General features: G+C 49.4%; 1 protein-coding gene across 3 annotated transcripts; it reads left to right on the forward strand.

Moving 5' to 3' along the window:
- Positions 1–5,901: 5,901 nt before the first annotated feature.
- On the forward strand, positions 5,902–15,045 carry Tbc1d21 (TBC1 domain family member 21). 3 transcript variants are annotated; one of them, XM_026387836.2, is made up of 11 exons: positions 5,902–5,961; positions 8,539–8,646; positions 8,765–8,868; positions 10,568–10,662; positions 11,111–11,221; positions 11,309–11,409; positions 12,373–12,469; positions 12,805–12,905; positions 13,771–13,887; positions 14,565–14,648; positions 15,013–15,045. In XM_026387836.2, exons 1-11 carry the CDS (start codon positions 5,902–5,904, stop codon positions 15,043–15,045), a joined length of 1,011 nt encoding a protein of 336 aa, XP_026243621.1. The 3 variants fall into 3 exon arrangements, with proteins under 3 accessions (XP_026243621.1, XP_026243622.1, XP_026243623.1); XM_026387837.2 differs by having other exon boundaries at positions 12,808–12,905; XM_026387838.2 differs by lacking the exon at positions 8,539–8,646.
- The last annotated feature ends 408 nt before the right edge of the window (positions 15,046–15,453 follow it).

The following is a 15,453-nucleotide window of genomic DNA, read 5'->3' on the forward strand; positions in this document are numbered from 1 at the left end:
CCCCTATGAAACTTATTTATAGGACTGTCCAGCCACAGTCAGCTCCTCTGCTCCGTTGTGGCTACTGGGCCAGGTAGCGTGGCACTGGATCAGCTGTGTTCGCTGAGGCTGCTGCTGGTCCTTGAACTCACTCAGCTGTGCATGTGGTCAAGGGCCCAGTTCTCCCTCAACACAGAGGAGGCAGCAAGGTCAGAGCCAGCAGGAAGCCTCTCCAGGCAAAGAAGTGGCCAAGGCAGTTAAGGGCTCACAAGTATCCGGCACATAAATCCTTGGGTACTTGCATCATTCTGCAAATGCCATAGGACATCTTTCAAGTTTAGGAGCACACAAGCAGTCATAAGAAGCAGGATCCCATGCTTCAATATTCACTCCTCAGCATATTTAGATCCTCAGAAACACAAACGTCTGGTTGAGGTCAAGGATTGGCAGCAACTTCAGCTGATCCCATGTTCCTTGCTGCCTGGCCCAGGAAGCGGCAGCAGTCCAGGGGAGCTGACTGAGGCTGGAGAACCCAACCTCATTAGGGAGAGGGAGTTCAAGGTTAGCCTGGGTGTGGTCTGGAACAAATAATAGCACAGGCAACTGCTATTGATTGCGTGCCTGGAATGTGCTAAACACTTTACAGACATTATTTAAACCACACAACAAATCTGCAAAGTATACTCCACTTTCAGGTAAGAAACTGAGTCTGGAAAATTAAGTGACTTTCCCTGGGCAAGTCATACAACTGGGCCATATAACAATTAAGTCATAAGACTGGGATCTGAACCCAGGTCAGTTTGACTTTAAATCTTATGCTTCTCCCTCCCCCATCTGATCTACAGGTTCTGCTAGAGAGGGGGAGAATGGAACTCATTTACCCTCCCCCAGACCCACCCTCTCTGTGTTCAGAAGTTCGAAGCCAAACTTCAAAACTGTTTGGCTTGTTAGAGATGAGCCTTCACCTCACAAGAAGAGGTCATCTTCATATCCCTGCACTGAGAGTCCAGAACTTTCTGGTAGAGAGTGGAAAAGGAGCAGCAGAGGCAAGCGACCAGGTCCTCGGTGGAGCAGAAACACTTCTGAGCTTGGGTGGAGGGAGTCACCCCCAGCGTTCAGGAAGCCCTATTGCTTGTACGCAAGGGTCCTGTGGCTTGTTCCTGTGGCTTCTGTGGGAGATGGCTTCGTGGGCGCTCTAGAGCTGAGGATACTGGGAAGTGATCCAGGTGAGGCGGTCACTGGTGCCCTTGGACATACATTGCTGCTCTTGCCTGCTCTAGGAAGCTCTGCTCCTACCCTTCCCTTCCAGATTGAAGTTGCGGGGAAAATGCATTATTTATTCATTGAAAATTCATTCTGGAATAGATAGCCTTCTGAGATGTAATTAGCCACGTTATTTCTCTCCATTAGCAGTCCCTGGTGTTTGCTGGAATTTCTTGTCCTTTTTCCTCTCCATTTCACTCTTTCCATCCTCTTTACAATCTAGGTTGCTGTACTTTTCCACCCCTCCCCCAGCCATCTCCACAGGCTCTGAGTAATTACCTTCAAGTATGGAGAAAAGTCCTAGCCAACTCCCCCTCCCCACAGGGCTGAAGGAGCACAGTTTCTGGGCCAGAAAGGGGCTTAAAGATGCCCACCAGGGCTGACAGAACAGGGGAGGCAGCTCCACATGATGAGAGATTGCCTGACTAATGGCAAATCTGGCAGAACTAGGAAGGTTCCTGGCTCCCCACGTCCTAGCTGGGTCATCCCAGGCAAGTAACTTAACCTCTCTGAACTTCTGTTGTCCTCGTAGGGTGTTCAAAGATGGCACTCACATAGGTGAAGCACTTCCCTTGAGGTATGTAGCAGATGCTCAATAAAGGGACCTATGGTTGGGATGTCCAAAGGCAAGACAGTAGTTCCGGGGTCCAAATGAAAGGGAATATGAGCCTCAGGGAATATGAACCTGAATTGCTTTGTGGTGCTTCAGGGGCTGGGCGGGGGGAAGGTAGCAAGGAGAACATGAGCAGCATCCTGGGGAGCAGGGCTGGGTGGGCTGGGGTGGAGAGGGTTCTCAGGAGCTCAGTCTCAGCTGCCCTTGTAGCTCTGGCACCATGATAGCTGGCTGGGAGGTGGGCTCCCCAGGACCTAGGAGATGGCCCATGGTGCATTTATGGCTGGAGTACATAATCCCTTGGCATGCCACACAGTTCAGGGGACTTCCTGGTGGCTGGGCTGGTTTTTGCTCTGGGAGCCTGCACCTTCTCCGTGTTCAGAAGACAGCTGTCTCCTCACGCCCACCCTCCTCCTGCTCCCCTCTTGTTGGGGACACATGATGTTCAATTGTCTCCAGCATTGTCAGAAATACCATGCTCCATGGGGAGCAAGGGCAGAAACCTGAGGCCCCAAATCTAAACTAATCCCTGTCCCTCACAAAGAGGGGCAAAGAGAAAAGCAAAGCTTTAGCATAAAAGATTGCCTGCACTTGGCAGAGAGATAAAAATCAGAGCACCTGTGATTTATATCAAGAACTGGAGTGCCCCAGACATAGACAGTCCTGGGGAAGCATCCTTTGAAATGGCTGACACGTGTTAGCAGGGACTCGGTTGCATGGCATTTCACAGAGTTGTGTCATGTTGCGTTGACACGAAAGAAACGGGAGTCAACTTGGTTTTGAACACTGGCCTTACCTGCTCTTATAATAATTTGGTCCCCTAGGTTCCTGAGACACACAGAGAAACAGAAACTGACAGGCTCATGGGATCTTTGAACTTGGGCATGAATATTACTTCAGGCTTTGTGGAAGCAGGCGGCATCTTGACTCAGGTGTAGATCACAGAAGGAAACTTTCATGGTGACTTTTATGGACAAGACTCAAGTGTTAGTAATAATAACAGCGATGCTGCACTGGGTGCCTCTGTGATCCTGGACCGCGCTGGGTTCTTTACGTGCATGGTCTTATTTGCCCTTCAGTTCTGGGAGGCATTACCATCCCCCATGGCACAGAGGAGGATGCCTAGACTCAGGGGAAGAGAATGACTTTGGTTACTGCTTCCAGGAAGGCACCTCATTGTGTGGAGGGTAGCAAATGGCATAACAATGCCTGCCGCCAGGGGCAGCAGTCTCAGGGAGTCAACCCACTCCACAGTTGGCAGATATTGCCAAGAAACACCCAACTCACACAAGCACTGGTGGAACAACATTTTACTCCCATGGAGAAGAGACAGAGCAAGATCAATAGTGGCTGTCTGCCCCTATGGCCAGGGCTCTCCACTCACTGCTGACACCGGGCCATGTGGTCTGTACATACCCTTCTCGTGCTGCTGGTGAAGGACCCGTTCCCTCCCCACCTGGAATAGATGGAGCAGTGGGCGTGGCCGGGTGTCATGTGATGCACAAGCTTACACACAATAAAGGAGCCCAGCCAGGAACAGGGAGTCAGTGTTCCCACATAAGATAAACCCACACCAGCTGAGGGTCCTTATCTCTTGGTAAGGAAGGGTTTCAGGCTCACACAGCCCCTGAGCAGGGGCCAACAAGACTGCACGCACGAGACTGCCTTCCGCACAGCTGGCACCCAAATCATTTTATTGGTGGGGAGTCTGAACTTGAACCTGGGTCATTCTGGCACCAAAGCCTATGAGCTTCCTCGCTGCATGAACCTCCTATCTGAGCAGGTAAGGTCCTGCCCAGGCACCTTTGAAAGCTGCCCTCCTTTTTCACCAGCACAGCCTCATCAGCTCACAGACGGCCAGATTCATCAGAGAAAAGATGGGCCAGATGGTCGTCTCCAGGACTTCAACACAAACACCAAGAATAATATATTCTTTTTTTTCAGTACTGGGGATCAAACCCAGAGCTTCATGGATGCAAGGCAGGCACTCTACCAGCCCTAAGAATAATATTTTAAAACCTGGAATTTTTGTGCCCTAAAGAATCCCCATGTACAAAAATTTAAAGAAGAAAAAAATGGATTCCTACCAGAGATGGAGACATGCATCTAAAGCCCTTGGGTGGTTATGTACATAAACGAACATGGCAATAATGATTTAGCCCCAGAAAAATAAATGGACACTATAAAGCCCTTTTAAGAATCTGAAAAAGAAGGGTAGGGACAGATCAAAACCCATCTTGCTTTAGTGCGGGTCCTGTGATTCTGTTTGGATATTAAACCTTTATGTGGTTACTGTGAGATTTTTGTAATATGCCTAAATGATGCTGGCTAATTTGGGAAGAGTTAGGACCTTCGATTTGCACACATGGAGCCAGAGGTTAGAGGAAGTTCAGTCGATGATCCATATCCAACCACATTCAAATTTAGTAGTCAGATTTTTCCAGCTCCCTGCCTCATTCCCATCTGCTCTGGGAAACTTATAGTTAACTCGCCATTGTCTCCATTGCTGATATGGAAGAACAGGAGCATCCATCACCCCAAATGGCAAGGAATGCTCATGTATGTCTCCTGCTCCAGACATTTGCCTTGGAGACTTCTCACAGATCTCAGAAGGAAGCCATCCTGATGTGAAAAGCGTCCCATTCATTCCACCCCTTACCAACTCACCTCCTGAACTCGGGAGTACAGGGGAAGCCAGTTAGAGGGAAGAGGTGCTTAGCACCTTCCTAAATCAAGATGGGGCATTGGAGGGAGGCCGATAATAATGTGCTGTGATATGAAAGTCCTCCTGCAGTGCTGCAGGCCAGCAGAACAGCCCCAGTGAATGAGATAGTGAATTGTGTGCACCGAGGACTTCCATATGGACACTGATTCATTCTGTTAATAAGGATGTGGAAGCCAGAGGTTGACTGTATTCTGATTTCATGGCTGGAAGCTCTGTGGCTCAGAAGGAGGGGGGTATCCAAATTTGAGCTCAGAGTCCAAATTCTAATTTGGAGCTTCTGATTCCAATTTGGTTCGTCTCATTACTATCATCTTCTAATGACTAAGGATGCCTTCCAGTTACATGGAATTCGAGTAGAAGTGTGAGCAGTGCTTAAGACGGGGAATGGTCATTCTGAAGCCATGAGGAACCAACTCCCTGGATGCATTGGATGAATAAGAGGCACCTACCAAGTGCCAGGCAGCAGCAGGATTGGCACTGGGAGGAGCAAGGACAAAAGAATCTGACATTATCCTTGCCCCCAAAGTTATTCGGGTAGAGGGGAGATGGCGCATGCACCAATCTCTGTAATCTACACAGAGAGGGAAGTGAGATGAGATCCAAGAAAGCATCATTCATTCTTATTCAATTAAATCATTCATACAGTCATCAATCTGGCTGACTGACTTAGGTTGAACAAGACTTGGGCTCTGAATACTAGGCAAATATAACTATCTTCCAGAGGCTACCATTCAAATACTAAATCTGAGTTACTCAAGGAGATTGATCAGAACATATTCCTAGGCCCCCAGCCCAGACCTACTGATTCAGAATCTTTGAAAGTGGTCCTCCAAAAATATGAAACATGAAGTTTAATTAGGTTTAGATCTAGGTTTGGATACTGGTTGGGTGAAATAACAAGCTAAGGAAGTCCAGAGGAGAGCCAGGAATAAGGTGAGAGGCTTCAGGGCCCACCTCTCTCAGGAAACCCACCCTGAGCAGCCCAACCCATACTGATCCCCACGCCTGCTGAGTCTAACCCCCACTGCACATGCCACACGTACTGCGATTTTTCTGGGTGACTAGTAGTTTTGGTCCCGTGTCTTCTGTGTGTCTCACTTCTGAAGGTGAGCGCTCCCACTTTCTGAGGTCATTATGATGAGGGTTCCAGGGACTTTGTGACACACGGCAGACTGGCTCTGTACAAGTGTGGTTCAGGAGAGGCCCAGTTCCTCTTGGAACTGCAACTCACCTAAGCGGAAAGACACCTTCCCCTGCTAATTGAGCCTCACTCCAAGTGAGTGCTGGTCAGAGGCTGCCCTGAAGACAGCTAGCAGGAGCCATGACCACTCTCTCTCCTGAAAACAGCCTCTCTGCCATGCTGTCAGCCTCCTTCATCCTGGTGTGTGTTCTTCATCAGTTCCAAGTGCAGCCCTTCCCAAACACTGGTTTGCTCTGGGGCCCTTTCCCCTGCTGGGTGGGAAAGGCGAGACCCCTGAGCTGACACAGGTGGTTGTACTTGATCTTACTAGCATTAGCAGGATTGAGACACCCGTGTCTCCTTTTACGTTATCTCTAAGCCAGTGTTACTTTCTCCCCAGATGTAACATTCTGACTTAGTACTGAGTTTTAGATTTGCCAATTCACTCCTGAAAATGCTGGTGAATTTTCTCTGGTGCTTTTGCCAACAATTTCAGTAGGCTGCCACCAGGTGGCAGTAATGCTTTTGTTAGTAAGCAGTTCCAAACCTAGTTAATAAGATTCCTTAGAAATCCGCCCCCGTCATAAAAATTTTCCACACGGTATTTTTTTAAAAAATCATAACTAATTATAATGCCCTCAACCAATCTCAAGTCTCATTAATCATAGTGATTAAGAGAGTCATGCATAAAAAAATGCAAAATGGGCACCTCTTTTCCAGAGTTTTAAATGTTATTGCTTTACTGCAGATTATCCCCAGGTCTTGATTTAAATTTTTTATGTTCTCTGAATTTAGAGAAGGCTAATAATAATAAAATAAGCTGTCATGCAGCATTTATCGTGCACAATGACTGTCCTAAATGCTTTATGTATTCATTCTCACCATAGTCCTATGAGATAGATGATGCTATTGTCCTCATTTTACAAATAAGAAAATGGAAGCACAGAGACTTAGAAACTTGATGACAGTCACACAGCTAGTAAGTGTAAAGCTGGCATTCAGATCCATGCAGTGGGCTGCAAATCCATCTCATACATGAGGGAGCCTCCAAGTGTGGAGATGGTCACTTATGATAACAAGGAGAGTGTCTGTGGGTTGGGACAAGGTATCAGGGTCAACCCTGCTTCCCAAGGTAGGCCAATGTCAATTTCTCTGTACCTTCTTGGTCCTCTACATCCTATTTTGATTCAGAAGATAGAGCATGAATGATTTATTAAAGAATTGATTATTATTAAAGATTGATTCTCAATCCAACCCTATCAAACACACAGTGAAATTATCCCCATTTGGGGCCTGTGGGCTCTTATCTTTTATTTCTGGTGCTATTTACTTTCTAATGTCATTCCTCACATGGTCTGTGGACCAGTGTCATCACCAATCACCTTCGAGGTGTCAGGGATGTATGATCTTAGGCCATGCCCTGAACTTCTGAATCAGAATCTGCAGGTAGGAAGACCCTCAGCTGGGCACCCTGGCATATGCCAGTGATCCCAATGACTGGGGAGGCTGAGACAGAAGTATTGCAAATTTGAAGCCAATCTGGACAACTTAGCAGGACTCTGTCTCAAAATAAAAAAGGCTGGGGATGTAGCTCACTGCCAGAGTATGCCCAGGTTCAATCCCCAGTACTGAAAAAAGGAGGAGGAGGAGAGGAAGAGGAAGAAGAAGAAGAAGAAGAAAAAGAGGAAGACAAAGAAGACCCTAATGTGATTTGTATGCAAACTTGCCTTGAACACATGTGCTCATATTCAGGTACCCAGGAAAGTCGAGAGTTTGAATGTTAGATCATCTGGTCAGCTGCTGCTCTCTGCCCTCAGCACATCTCTTTGTCTGCAATGTGACATTCAAAATCCTCTTCAACAGGAGGGGCACCAAAGGGAGAGAGGAAGCTTTCCCTACTCGAACAGAAACCCAAACTCCTACTTATTATGATATAAACACTTTGAATTGCTTTGCAAGCAAAGCACTTGCCTTCCCCCTACCCCTGACTCACACACAAGCACACACATACAGGTGTGTGCACACACGCACAATACACACACACCTTATCTAAACTAGAAACAGTTCCCTGTGATGAACTGTTCTACATTTCCAGGATATATAAACTGGAGCACAAGAATGTGTTTAATTAGTGCATATCTTGTGTTTTTCCACTACCCAAGCAGTTTATATTATTATAGAAAATTTTGAAAGTACAAGATAAAGGAAAAAAAATCCTATTATTCAAAGCGTATCACTGTTGTTTCTGATGTAGAGGATGTTTGTATAATTTTTTCCCAAACAATTTTTACAGTGGTTAATAAATGTTATATCAGAGGTGATATAGTTTTTATAATATGTGACATAATACGTAGGTTGCACTGTGAGTATGTGGTAGTGCTATAGAGTACAGTACACAGACTATTGAATATCTAATTCCTTATTTTGCTTTTCTTGGTTAACATTTGTATTTTTCCAGATGATTATTCATTCCTTGTGAACCTCTACTTTTATGTGCCTCACAGTATTCCATGGTGTATATAAACCATAGTTTACTTAACTGTTCCTTTATTGGAGCACATTGACTGCTTGTCTTTTCATTTTGGTAAGTAATGTGCAATGAAAATTATTGTGCATACAGGATTCTTTTTTACTTATTTTCAGTAATTTCCTCATGAGTCAGAAGCTGTGAGCTTTGATTTCTATTGCAAAGTGCAGAGCGTGTCATTTAAAATTCACTTTGAATGAAAAGAAAAGCCAAGGCCCCTCACAGAGGGCTGAACTGCTTGTCCTCGTCAGGTGAAGAGAAAACCTCCCATTGACAAGACGGAATGGGATAGCTTCTTCGATGAGAATGGTCACTTGGCCAAGTCACGGGACTTCATTTGTGTTAACATCCTGGAAAGGGTATGGTCCCCAAGCTACCCTTGGCCTTGCCCTGGAACTGGGGGGACAGAAGTGGCTTGATGTTGGGTGGAACTCTTTGGCAGGGCTCCCACCTCCCAAACCCACCTCCCACCCCCAGGGTCTGCACCCCTTCGTGAGGACAGAAGCCTGGAAGTTCCTCACAGGCTACTACTCATGGCAGAGTTCCCAGGATGAGCGGCTCACAGTGAACAGCATGAGGAGGTAGAACATTCCAGATCCTCTGTCAGAGGAGGGTGGCTGGTGCTACAGGTGGCAGGCACTGCCCACCCAAGCCTGCACATTCAGTCTTCTTTCCCTATTTGGACTACTCATTCTGGGAGACAAGACCTCTCCACCCCGTGCTCCCCACCCAGGCCCCTCACACAGCAGGTGCAGCCAGGTCTGAGCCAGCACCTCCACAGTCAACCCCAGGCATGAGCTTAATCCCAGCACCTCTTCTCATGATCCATTCTCCCTGATCCCATCCTCCCCTAGGCTTGTGATAACTACCTCTGAAGCAGCCCTGGAACTGCTTCTCCCACCTTCTTTCCCTGGCCCCATCCCTGCCCCACCTCTCAGCCCCATGGCTGTGCTGCCTTCCCTGGGTCCAGGCTTCCACCTCCCGACCCATGCCCACACCTCCCCGCCCCCAAGTGCCCAACAGGAGACTTTAAAACATCCCCAGTGGTACAACTTGTAATATTTCAAATAGCATCGTCTTTCCGCCAAGGCCTATCCTGGTCTTGACTCCTCCTATTTCAGCACCTCACCTTCTAACCGCACTGTCTGGCTGACTGGCACCCCATTTTCTCACCCCACCTCTGCCCCAGCACAGACCGTCTGTATTCCCTCTGCTCTTGGTCTGCTCTTTGTCTTCCACCCCTACTGGGCCTCCCCATCATCTGCCCTCTCAAAATCCACCCTTCCTCCAAGGCTCAGATTGGACAGGGGACTTCCTCCAAGCAGCCCTCCCAGACAAGAGAGCCAGGATGTGTTACTTTGCTAACACACAGTCTTTAGAGTCTACCTGTGTTAGTCTTCTAAGGCTGCTGAAACAAAGTTCCATGGACTGAGAGGCTGCCCATAACAAGACAGTTTGTCCCTCATAGTTCTGGAAGCCAGAAACCCAGATCAAAGCATTGGCTTCCTCCGAAGGCTCTGGAAGAGAGCCCTTCTTCACTTTCCAGCATCTGGGGGTTCCCATGTTCCCTGGTGCTTCACTCCAATACACTGGACCCTGGTGAACTGACTTGTGTCCTACATGATCACATGACCATCTATGTGTAACTCTTACAAGGAGAGTTGCCACTGGATTTGTTGTCCCCCCAGAATATCCAGAATGTTCTCATCTTTCGATCCTTAAATGATCACATCTTCAAAGAACCCTTTTCTAAATAAGTTCACATTCATAGGCTGTAGAGCCCTTCTTTACCTTCCAGCATCTGGACCTACCTTTTTCAAGGTTACCGGTCTGCCCAGTATACCAACAAATCACATTTTAATAATAAGCACAAACCACCATCTAATCGAATCCTCCCAATTCTGAGGCGTAGGTGCCAATATCATCCCCATTATACAGATGAGGAAACTGAGATTTAGAGAGGGAAAGTGACATGCCCAAGCTTTGACCCCAGCAGCAGACACTCAGTTATTAAGCTATAGAGCCAGGATTCAGGTGCAGAGGTTGGCCTGCAGAGCTCAGAGGTTAAACCATCTCTATCTTGCACTCCAGACCCACATTAAATAATGTTGGGGACTGGCACAGGATGAGATGAGGGGAAAACATCACTGTAGGGGCAAGGTGGGCCAGGCTGCCCTGTAACCTCCTTGGGCTCAGCAGCTGTTGCTGCTACTCAGAGTTCTCTTCCCCTCTGAACAGAGGGAGAGGCCACCTTGCTCAGCCTCAATTCTGTTCTCACAGGAAGAACTACAATGCCTTGTGCCAGATGTATGAGAAGATTCAGCCCCTTCTGGAAAACTTGCACCGGAACTTCATAGAAACTCAGAACAACATTGGTGAGTAGCGAAGAATGAGAGAACTAGGTGGGGGGGTGGGGGTGGGAGGGGTGCTTGGCGAAGTCATTCCCACCCCCTTCTCAGCCATTGCCAGGACTGGATGGTTCCTGCCATCCTAGGAACTGCCTTGATTTGTGTCTGGAATTTTTCCATCTACACTTGGCTAATCCACCTGCTAGGTCTGTGGGGTGCCCCTAGACACACAGAACTTTGTCCCCACCCCACCTTGAACTAGATTGGATTTGAATTGGATGGGGCCGGGCATTCCTGGCAGAGGGTATGGCCCAGAGGAGGGGAGAAATCCAGATAGCTGGCGGGCTGAGTAGTTGAGTATGGATAACTCTCTCCCAGTCCGTCTTAGAGTGAGCCTCTTGGGGTGGGGGGTGAACTCATCCATGGACCCTCTGCTCAAGGTGACCTAGTGCAACCCCCTTTGCCCCCGACCTAGCATATGATCTCCAGAGACTCTATGATAAAGATCCCCTGGGGAATGTCCTCATTGACAAGAAGAGACTCGAGAAGACCCTGCTCCTGAGTTACGTCTGCAACAACCAGGCAGGTGAGCTAGAGGGCTGCCCCTGCCCGCTTCCAGTTCCTTCCTGGGACCAGGCCCAGCCGTCTCCTCACAGTGCCCTCTCCTCTGCAGAATACCAGCGGGGCTTCCATGAGATGGTGATGCTTTTCCAGATCATGGTGGAGCATGACCATGAGATCTTCTGGCTTTTTCAGTTCTTCCTGCAGAAAACAGTGAGGACTGGGTCGGAGCTCAGGGACCCACCGCTCCCCTAACAACCCCTCAGGCTTGGGCAGGTGTTAACAGCCTCTGCCATTCTCCTCAGCTCCTAGACAGACTTTTGAGGCACTGAGGAGCCTGGGAAGTCCCCCAGAGGGGTGGCAGGCACTGGAAGGTGAAGTGGGTGGAGCAATGCTCTGAGTCCACCTGTCACCAAATCTTGAAAGAGTGAGTGTGGCTGGCCAGGCCCAGTGATGGCATCCTTTCCTGGCATTCCCTTCCCCTGATGTAGCTCTCCACCCTGTCAATCCTCGGAGCTCTCTAAGGCTTCCAGAATAAAACCCAGTAGCTTTAGCTAGGCATTCAAGACCTCCCCTTTTGTCTTGGCTACCCACTGCTCCCTCTACATGACCTACACTCCAAACACCTAGGGACTTTGGAGTTCCCAGGTACACCTACTGTGTCCAGGTTGAGGGATGTTGAAGGTGCTGTTCCCTGGAACACCCCACTGGGAAGTCTCCTTCCATGCCAAAGCCCCCTCACTCACCTTCTACCCCTTCGACAATGTGCTCACTGCCCTTACCTTTGTCCTGATTGGCCCTGATGGAATAGTGTATATGCATAGAGCTAACAGGTCTCACTAGACTCTGAATCACATTGGAGACATCTTTGCATCCCTAGCCCTATCCACACACACACACACACACACACACACACACAGTAAGATGCACACAGTACGTCCATGGCCACCCATGCACAAATATATACTAATATACAAACAGGCACACTTGCACACACAGGCCACATCATAGATATAGATGAGATATGAGTTACACACTCATGCAGTAACGGGGACCTGGTCTAAGGCCAGTTACAAAGAAGGCCCCGTGGTTGGAGCTGGAGGAAGTGGGGCTGATTCTTTTGGTGCCCTCAGCTGAGAAGGACTCGGTTTCCCTCCCTGCACCCACCTCGTGCAGGAGCACAGCTGTGTCATCAACATCGGGGTGGGCAAGAACCTGGACATGCTCAACAACCTGATCACTTTCCTGGACCCTGTGTTTGCTGAGCACCTAAGTGAGTGGTCCCCATCTCCTGGCACCTCATACCCACCACCAGGGCAGGCATGGGAGGGGCCAAGCCCAGCTACAGCAGCTGCCCTTTGTCCTGGGGAGAGGGAAGGCTTGGTGGATCTTCTGACCAGTCCCTGGGAGGTCTGCACTGTTGAACGTCAGCCCTAAACAGTCTCCAAGGGCAGGTGGAAAAGTCCTAGCCAGGGTATTCATGTTTCCCAAGTGTCTTGCGTGCTCTTGGTTATGATCTCATTTGTGTGTGTTGGCTTCATTGTGTGTGCTGTCCCCCTTTTCCCCTGACCTCAGCCTCCTGGGCTGCACCTGCTTCTCTCCCCACAGAAGGGAAGGGTGCAGGGGCCGTGCAGGCCCTCTTCCCCTGGTTCTGCCTCTGCTTCCAGCGCGCTTTCAAATCCTTCGATGACGTTTGGAGGCTCTGGGAGGTGAGGTACTCAGCTGGGGACCCGTGGGGGAGGCTGCACTTCTCGGGTGGCAGAAGCTGCATTTTCCTTGCCTCTCCCTTTATCCTGGCTTTGGATGGAGCGTGGTGGGTTGGGGATTATTCAGGCCAGCAACCCTGCTTCCTTGTTGGGAGGAAGCTAGAGCTTCAGTTTGCCCATCCTTCCATTCAAAGCAAAGCCCCTCTGGCTGTGCCTTCTGGGCCTATGCATGAGGCCTGGCCGGTGTCCAGCTGCCTGCCAATCTGCCCCTCTACTCTCACTGCCCTGGCCGCCCTTTGCTTCACCTTTCCCACCACTAGAATGATGGCCCCCAAGGACACCCACAGTCTTCTGCCATAGTTCCCCAGGGCCATCAGCAGATGAACTTCCTTCAGAACATACCCACCACTCATCATTGCCCTGCCCAGAGACTGCCACTGCCTTTAGAATCCAGCCTGGTGTTGAGTGCCCCATGAGTCAGCTTCCACTGGCCTGGCCCCTCCCTCCTGGACTGCTGGTCTCCTTGCCCAAGTCCATGATCAACACAGGCCTTCAGTGACACCGCTGATTTGTTGAGTTTCTATCAACTTTTGCTTTGCCAAACTCAACTCCCCTCAAATGTTATAGTGTCCCAGTACCCCATCCCACCAGTGAATTCCACAAGGCCTTTGTCTGAATCTCCAGTAGCCAGCATGATGCCCAGAGCCACAGGGGTACCTGTGAGCACTTATCCGAGCAAATGAGTGAGCGAGGCATCAGCAGGCCCAGGAATGGCTGGTCCTGGGCATGCAGTTGGTGGGGCTCACCATCCTCAGGGTGTCAGCAGTCAGGCAGCGGGCCCCAGGCTGAGATCACTTATCTCCTGCAGGTTTTGCTGACAGGAAAGCCCTGCAGGAACTTTCAGGTGCTGGTGGCCTACAGCATGCTGCAGATGGTGCGTGAGCAGGCCCTGCTGGAGAGCATGAGCGGAGACGCCATCCTCCTGGTGAGAGCACCCACAGGCCAGGACCTGCCCTGGCCTCTGGTGGCCCCAACACCCTACCTGCCATGGCTGAAAAACCCAGGCTTATGGGGCACTGGGCTTCCATGCCACCTTGCCTTTGGGCAGGAATAGTGATGAGACCTGAGCACTGAGCACTGTGCTGAGGGCTTTTCCTAGACTAGCTGGTTTAGGCCTCTGACAAGCCCAACACAGAGGTGCGATGAGGGCCTTACCATCCTTAGTTAGCATTGCAAGGAGACTGAGACCTTGAATGGTTTAACTTCGACTCTACTGCCTTGTAGTTAACCCTGGGCCCTGGGACACTCCTGTTGCAGGAGGACCTAGAGGTTTCCAACTCTTTTTAAAAATAGAAATCTTTGAGAAAAAAAATCCTAGGTGTCGTCCCAATTATAAACCAAGATCTCCTTAGAAGTGCCTGAGACAACTGGTGGAACTCCAGAACACCCTAGACCCCTGTGTGAAAACTGTGTTGATCATTCCTCCAAATATGAAATTTCAGGCACTGTTTCAAGCAGGTTGGGTAAAGGCCAGGGGACCCCCAACAACTTCCATGAACAGTGGCCTTCTTCCCTTGTGTGCAAGAGCACAGGGAGACATGTTTGCCTACACACACACACACACACACACACACACACACAACCCCTGGCATCTCCCTGCAGGCCTGCAACAAACTCATCGACCTTGATGCTGATGAGCTAATCTCTGCCGCCTGCATGGTTTATGCTGAGCTCATGCAAAAAGATGTAAGTTGCCCAATATTTGCCCACCTCTTCCCCACTCTCCTCCTAGAAGCCTTCCCCAACTTTCCAAACCAAGCCCACAGCAGACACATTCAACCTCAGAAACACAGTCTGTGCTGCATCCTCTGCTGCCAGCCCAAGGAAGTTGTTCTGCATGGTCTTTTCTCTGTGCCCATGTGTAGCTCCACCTCCCTGGATAGATTGGAATTACCACCTCATCCCCATCCCTGTGTCCATCCCCGTGGGTCTGGGCACAGGCCTGGGCACCCAGGAGCTCAGGAGTATGTCACTGGCTGGATGAACTGAAGGAGAGCAACAGACCAATGTGTGTCTCCCTCACTCCTGCGGGAACTCTCCTCTTCTCCAGGTTCCTCAGCCATTGAAGAATTTCTTTCTCTGAGAACATTGATACCTACCATGGACAGGTGCCTTCAATGAACCGAAGGTGGTTCTTCAGTCCTGAGGTCAGGATAAAGGCCGGCAGGGTGATGGGGTGAGGGAGCAGGTAATACAGTCATGAAACAAACAGCCTTTGAGTAATGGTTTGTGGTGGCAGTATGTCTCCTTTGACATTAGGAGCTGGGGACACATGGGACTGCACAATAAGAGAGCCTGATGGGCAGATCACTGTGAGGCTAGAGATGTGCTGGGATGAGATTATGTGGGCCAGCAACATGTCCCCAACTGAGGGTTTTCCAGGGCTGCAGTAGATCCATATCTGGAAGCAAATGGTTAAGGGCAGTGCCAACCTTGACACACTTCCAGGCACTTGTGCAAGACAATACTAAACATATCTCACGGGGATTAG

The sequence above is a fragment of the Urocitellus parryii genome, chromosome 6, assembly GCF_045843805.1.
Source record: "Urocitellus parryii isolate mUroPar1 chromosome 6, mUroPar1.hap1, whole genome shotgun sequence".
Lineage (NCBI taxonomy): Eukaryota > Metazoa > Chordata > Mammalia > Rodentia > Sciuridae > Urocitellus > Urocitellus parryii.

Excerpts from the sequence above, each read along its gene's own strand:
- Tbc1d21 (XM_026387836.2), top strand. The coding sequence starts at position 5,902 with ATGACCACTCTCTCTCCTGAAAACAGCCTCTCTGCCATGCTGTCAGCC. Across the intron at positions 5,962-8,538 it reads TGTCAGCCTCCTTCATCCTG|GTGAAGAGAAAACCTCCCAT; the intron begins GTGTGTGTTCTT and ends TGTCCTCGTCAG. Across the intron at positions 8,647-8,764 it reads GTGTTAACATCCTGGAAAGG|GGTCTGCACCCCTTCGTGAG; the intron begins GTATGGTCCCCA and ends TCCCACCCCCAG.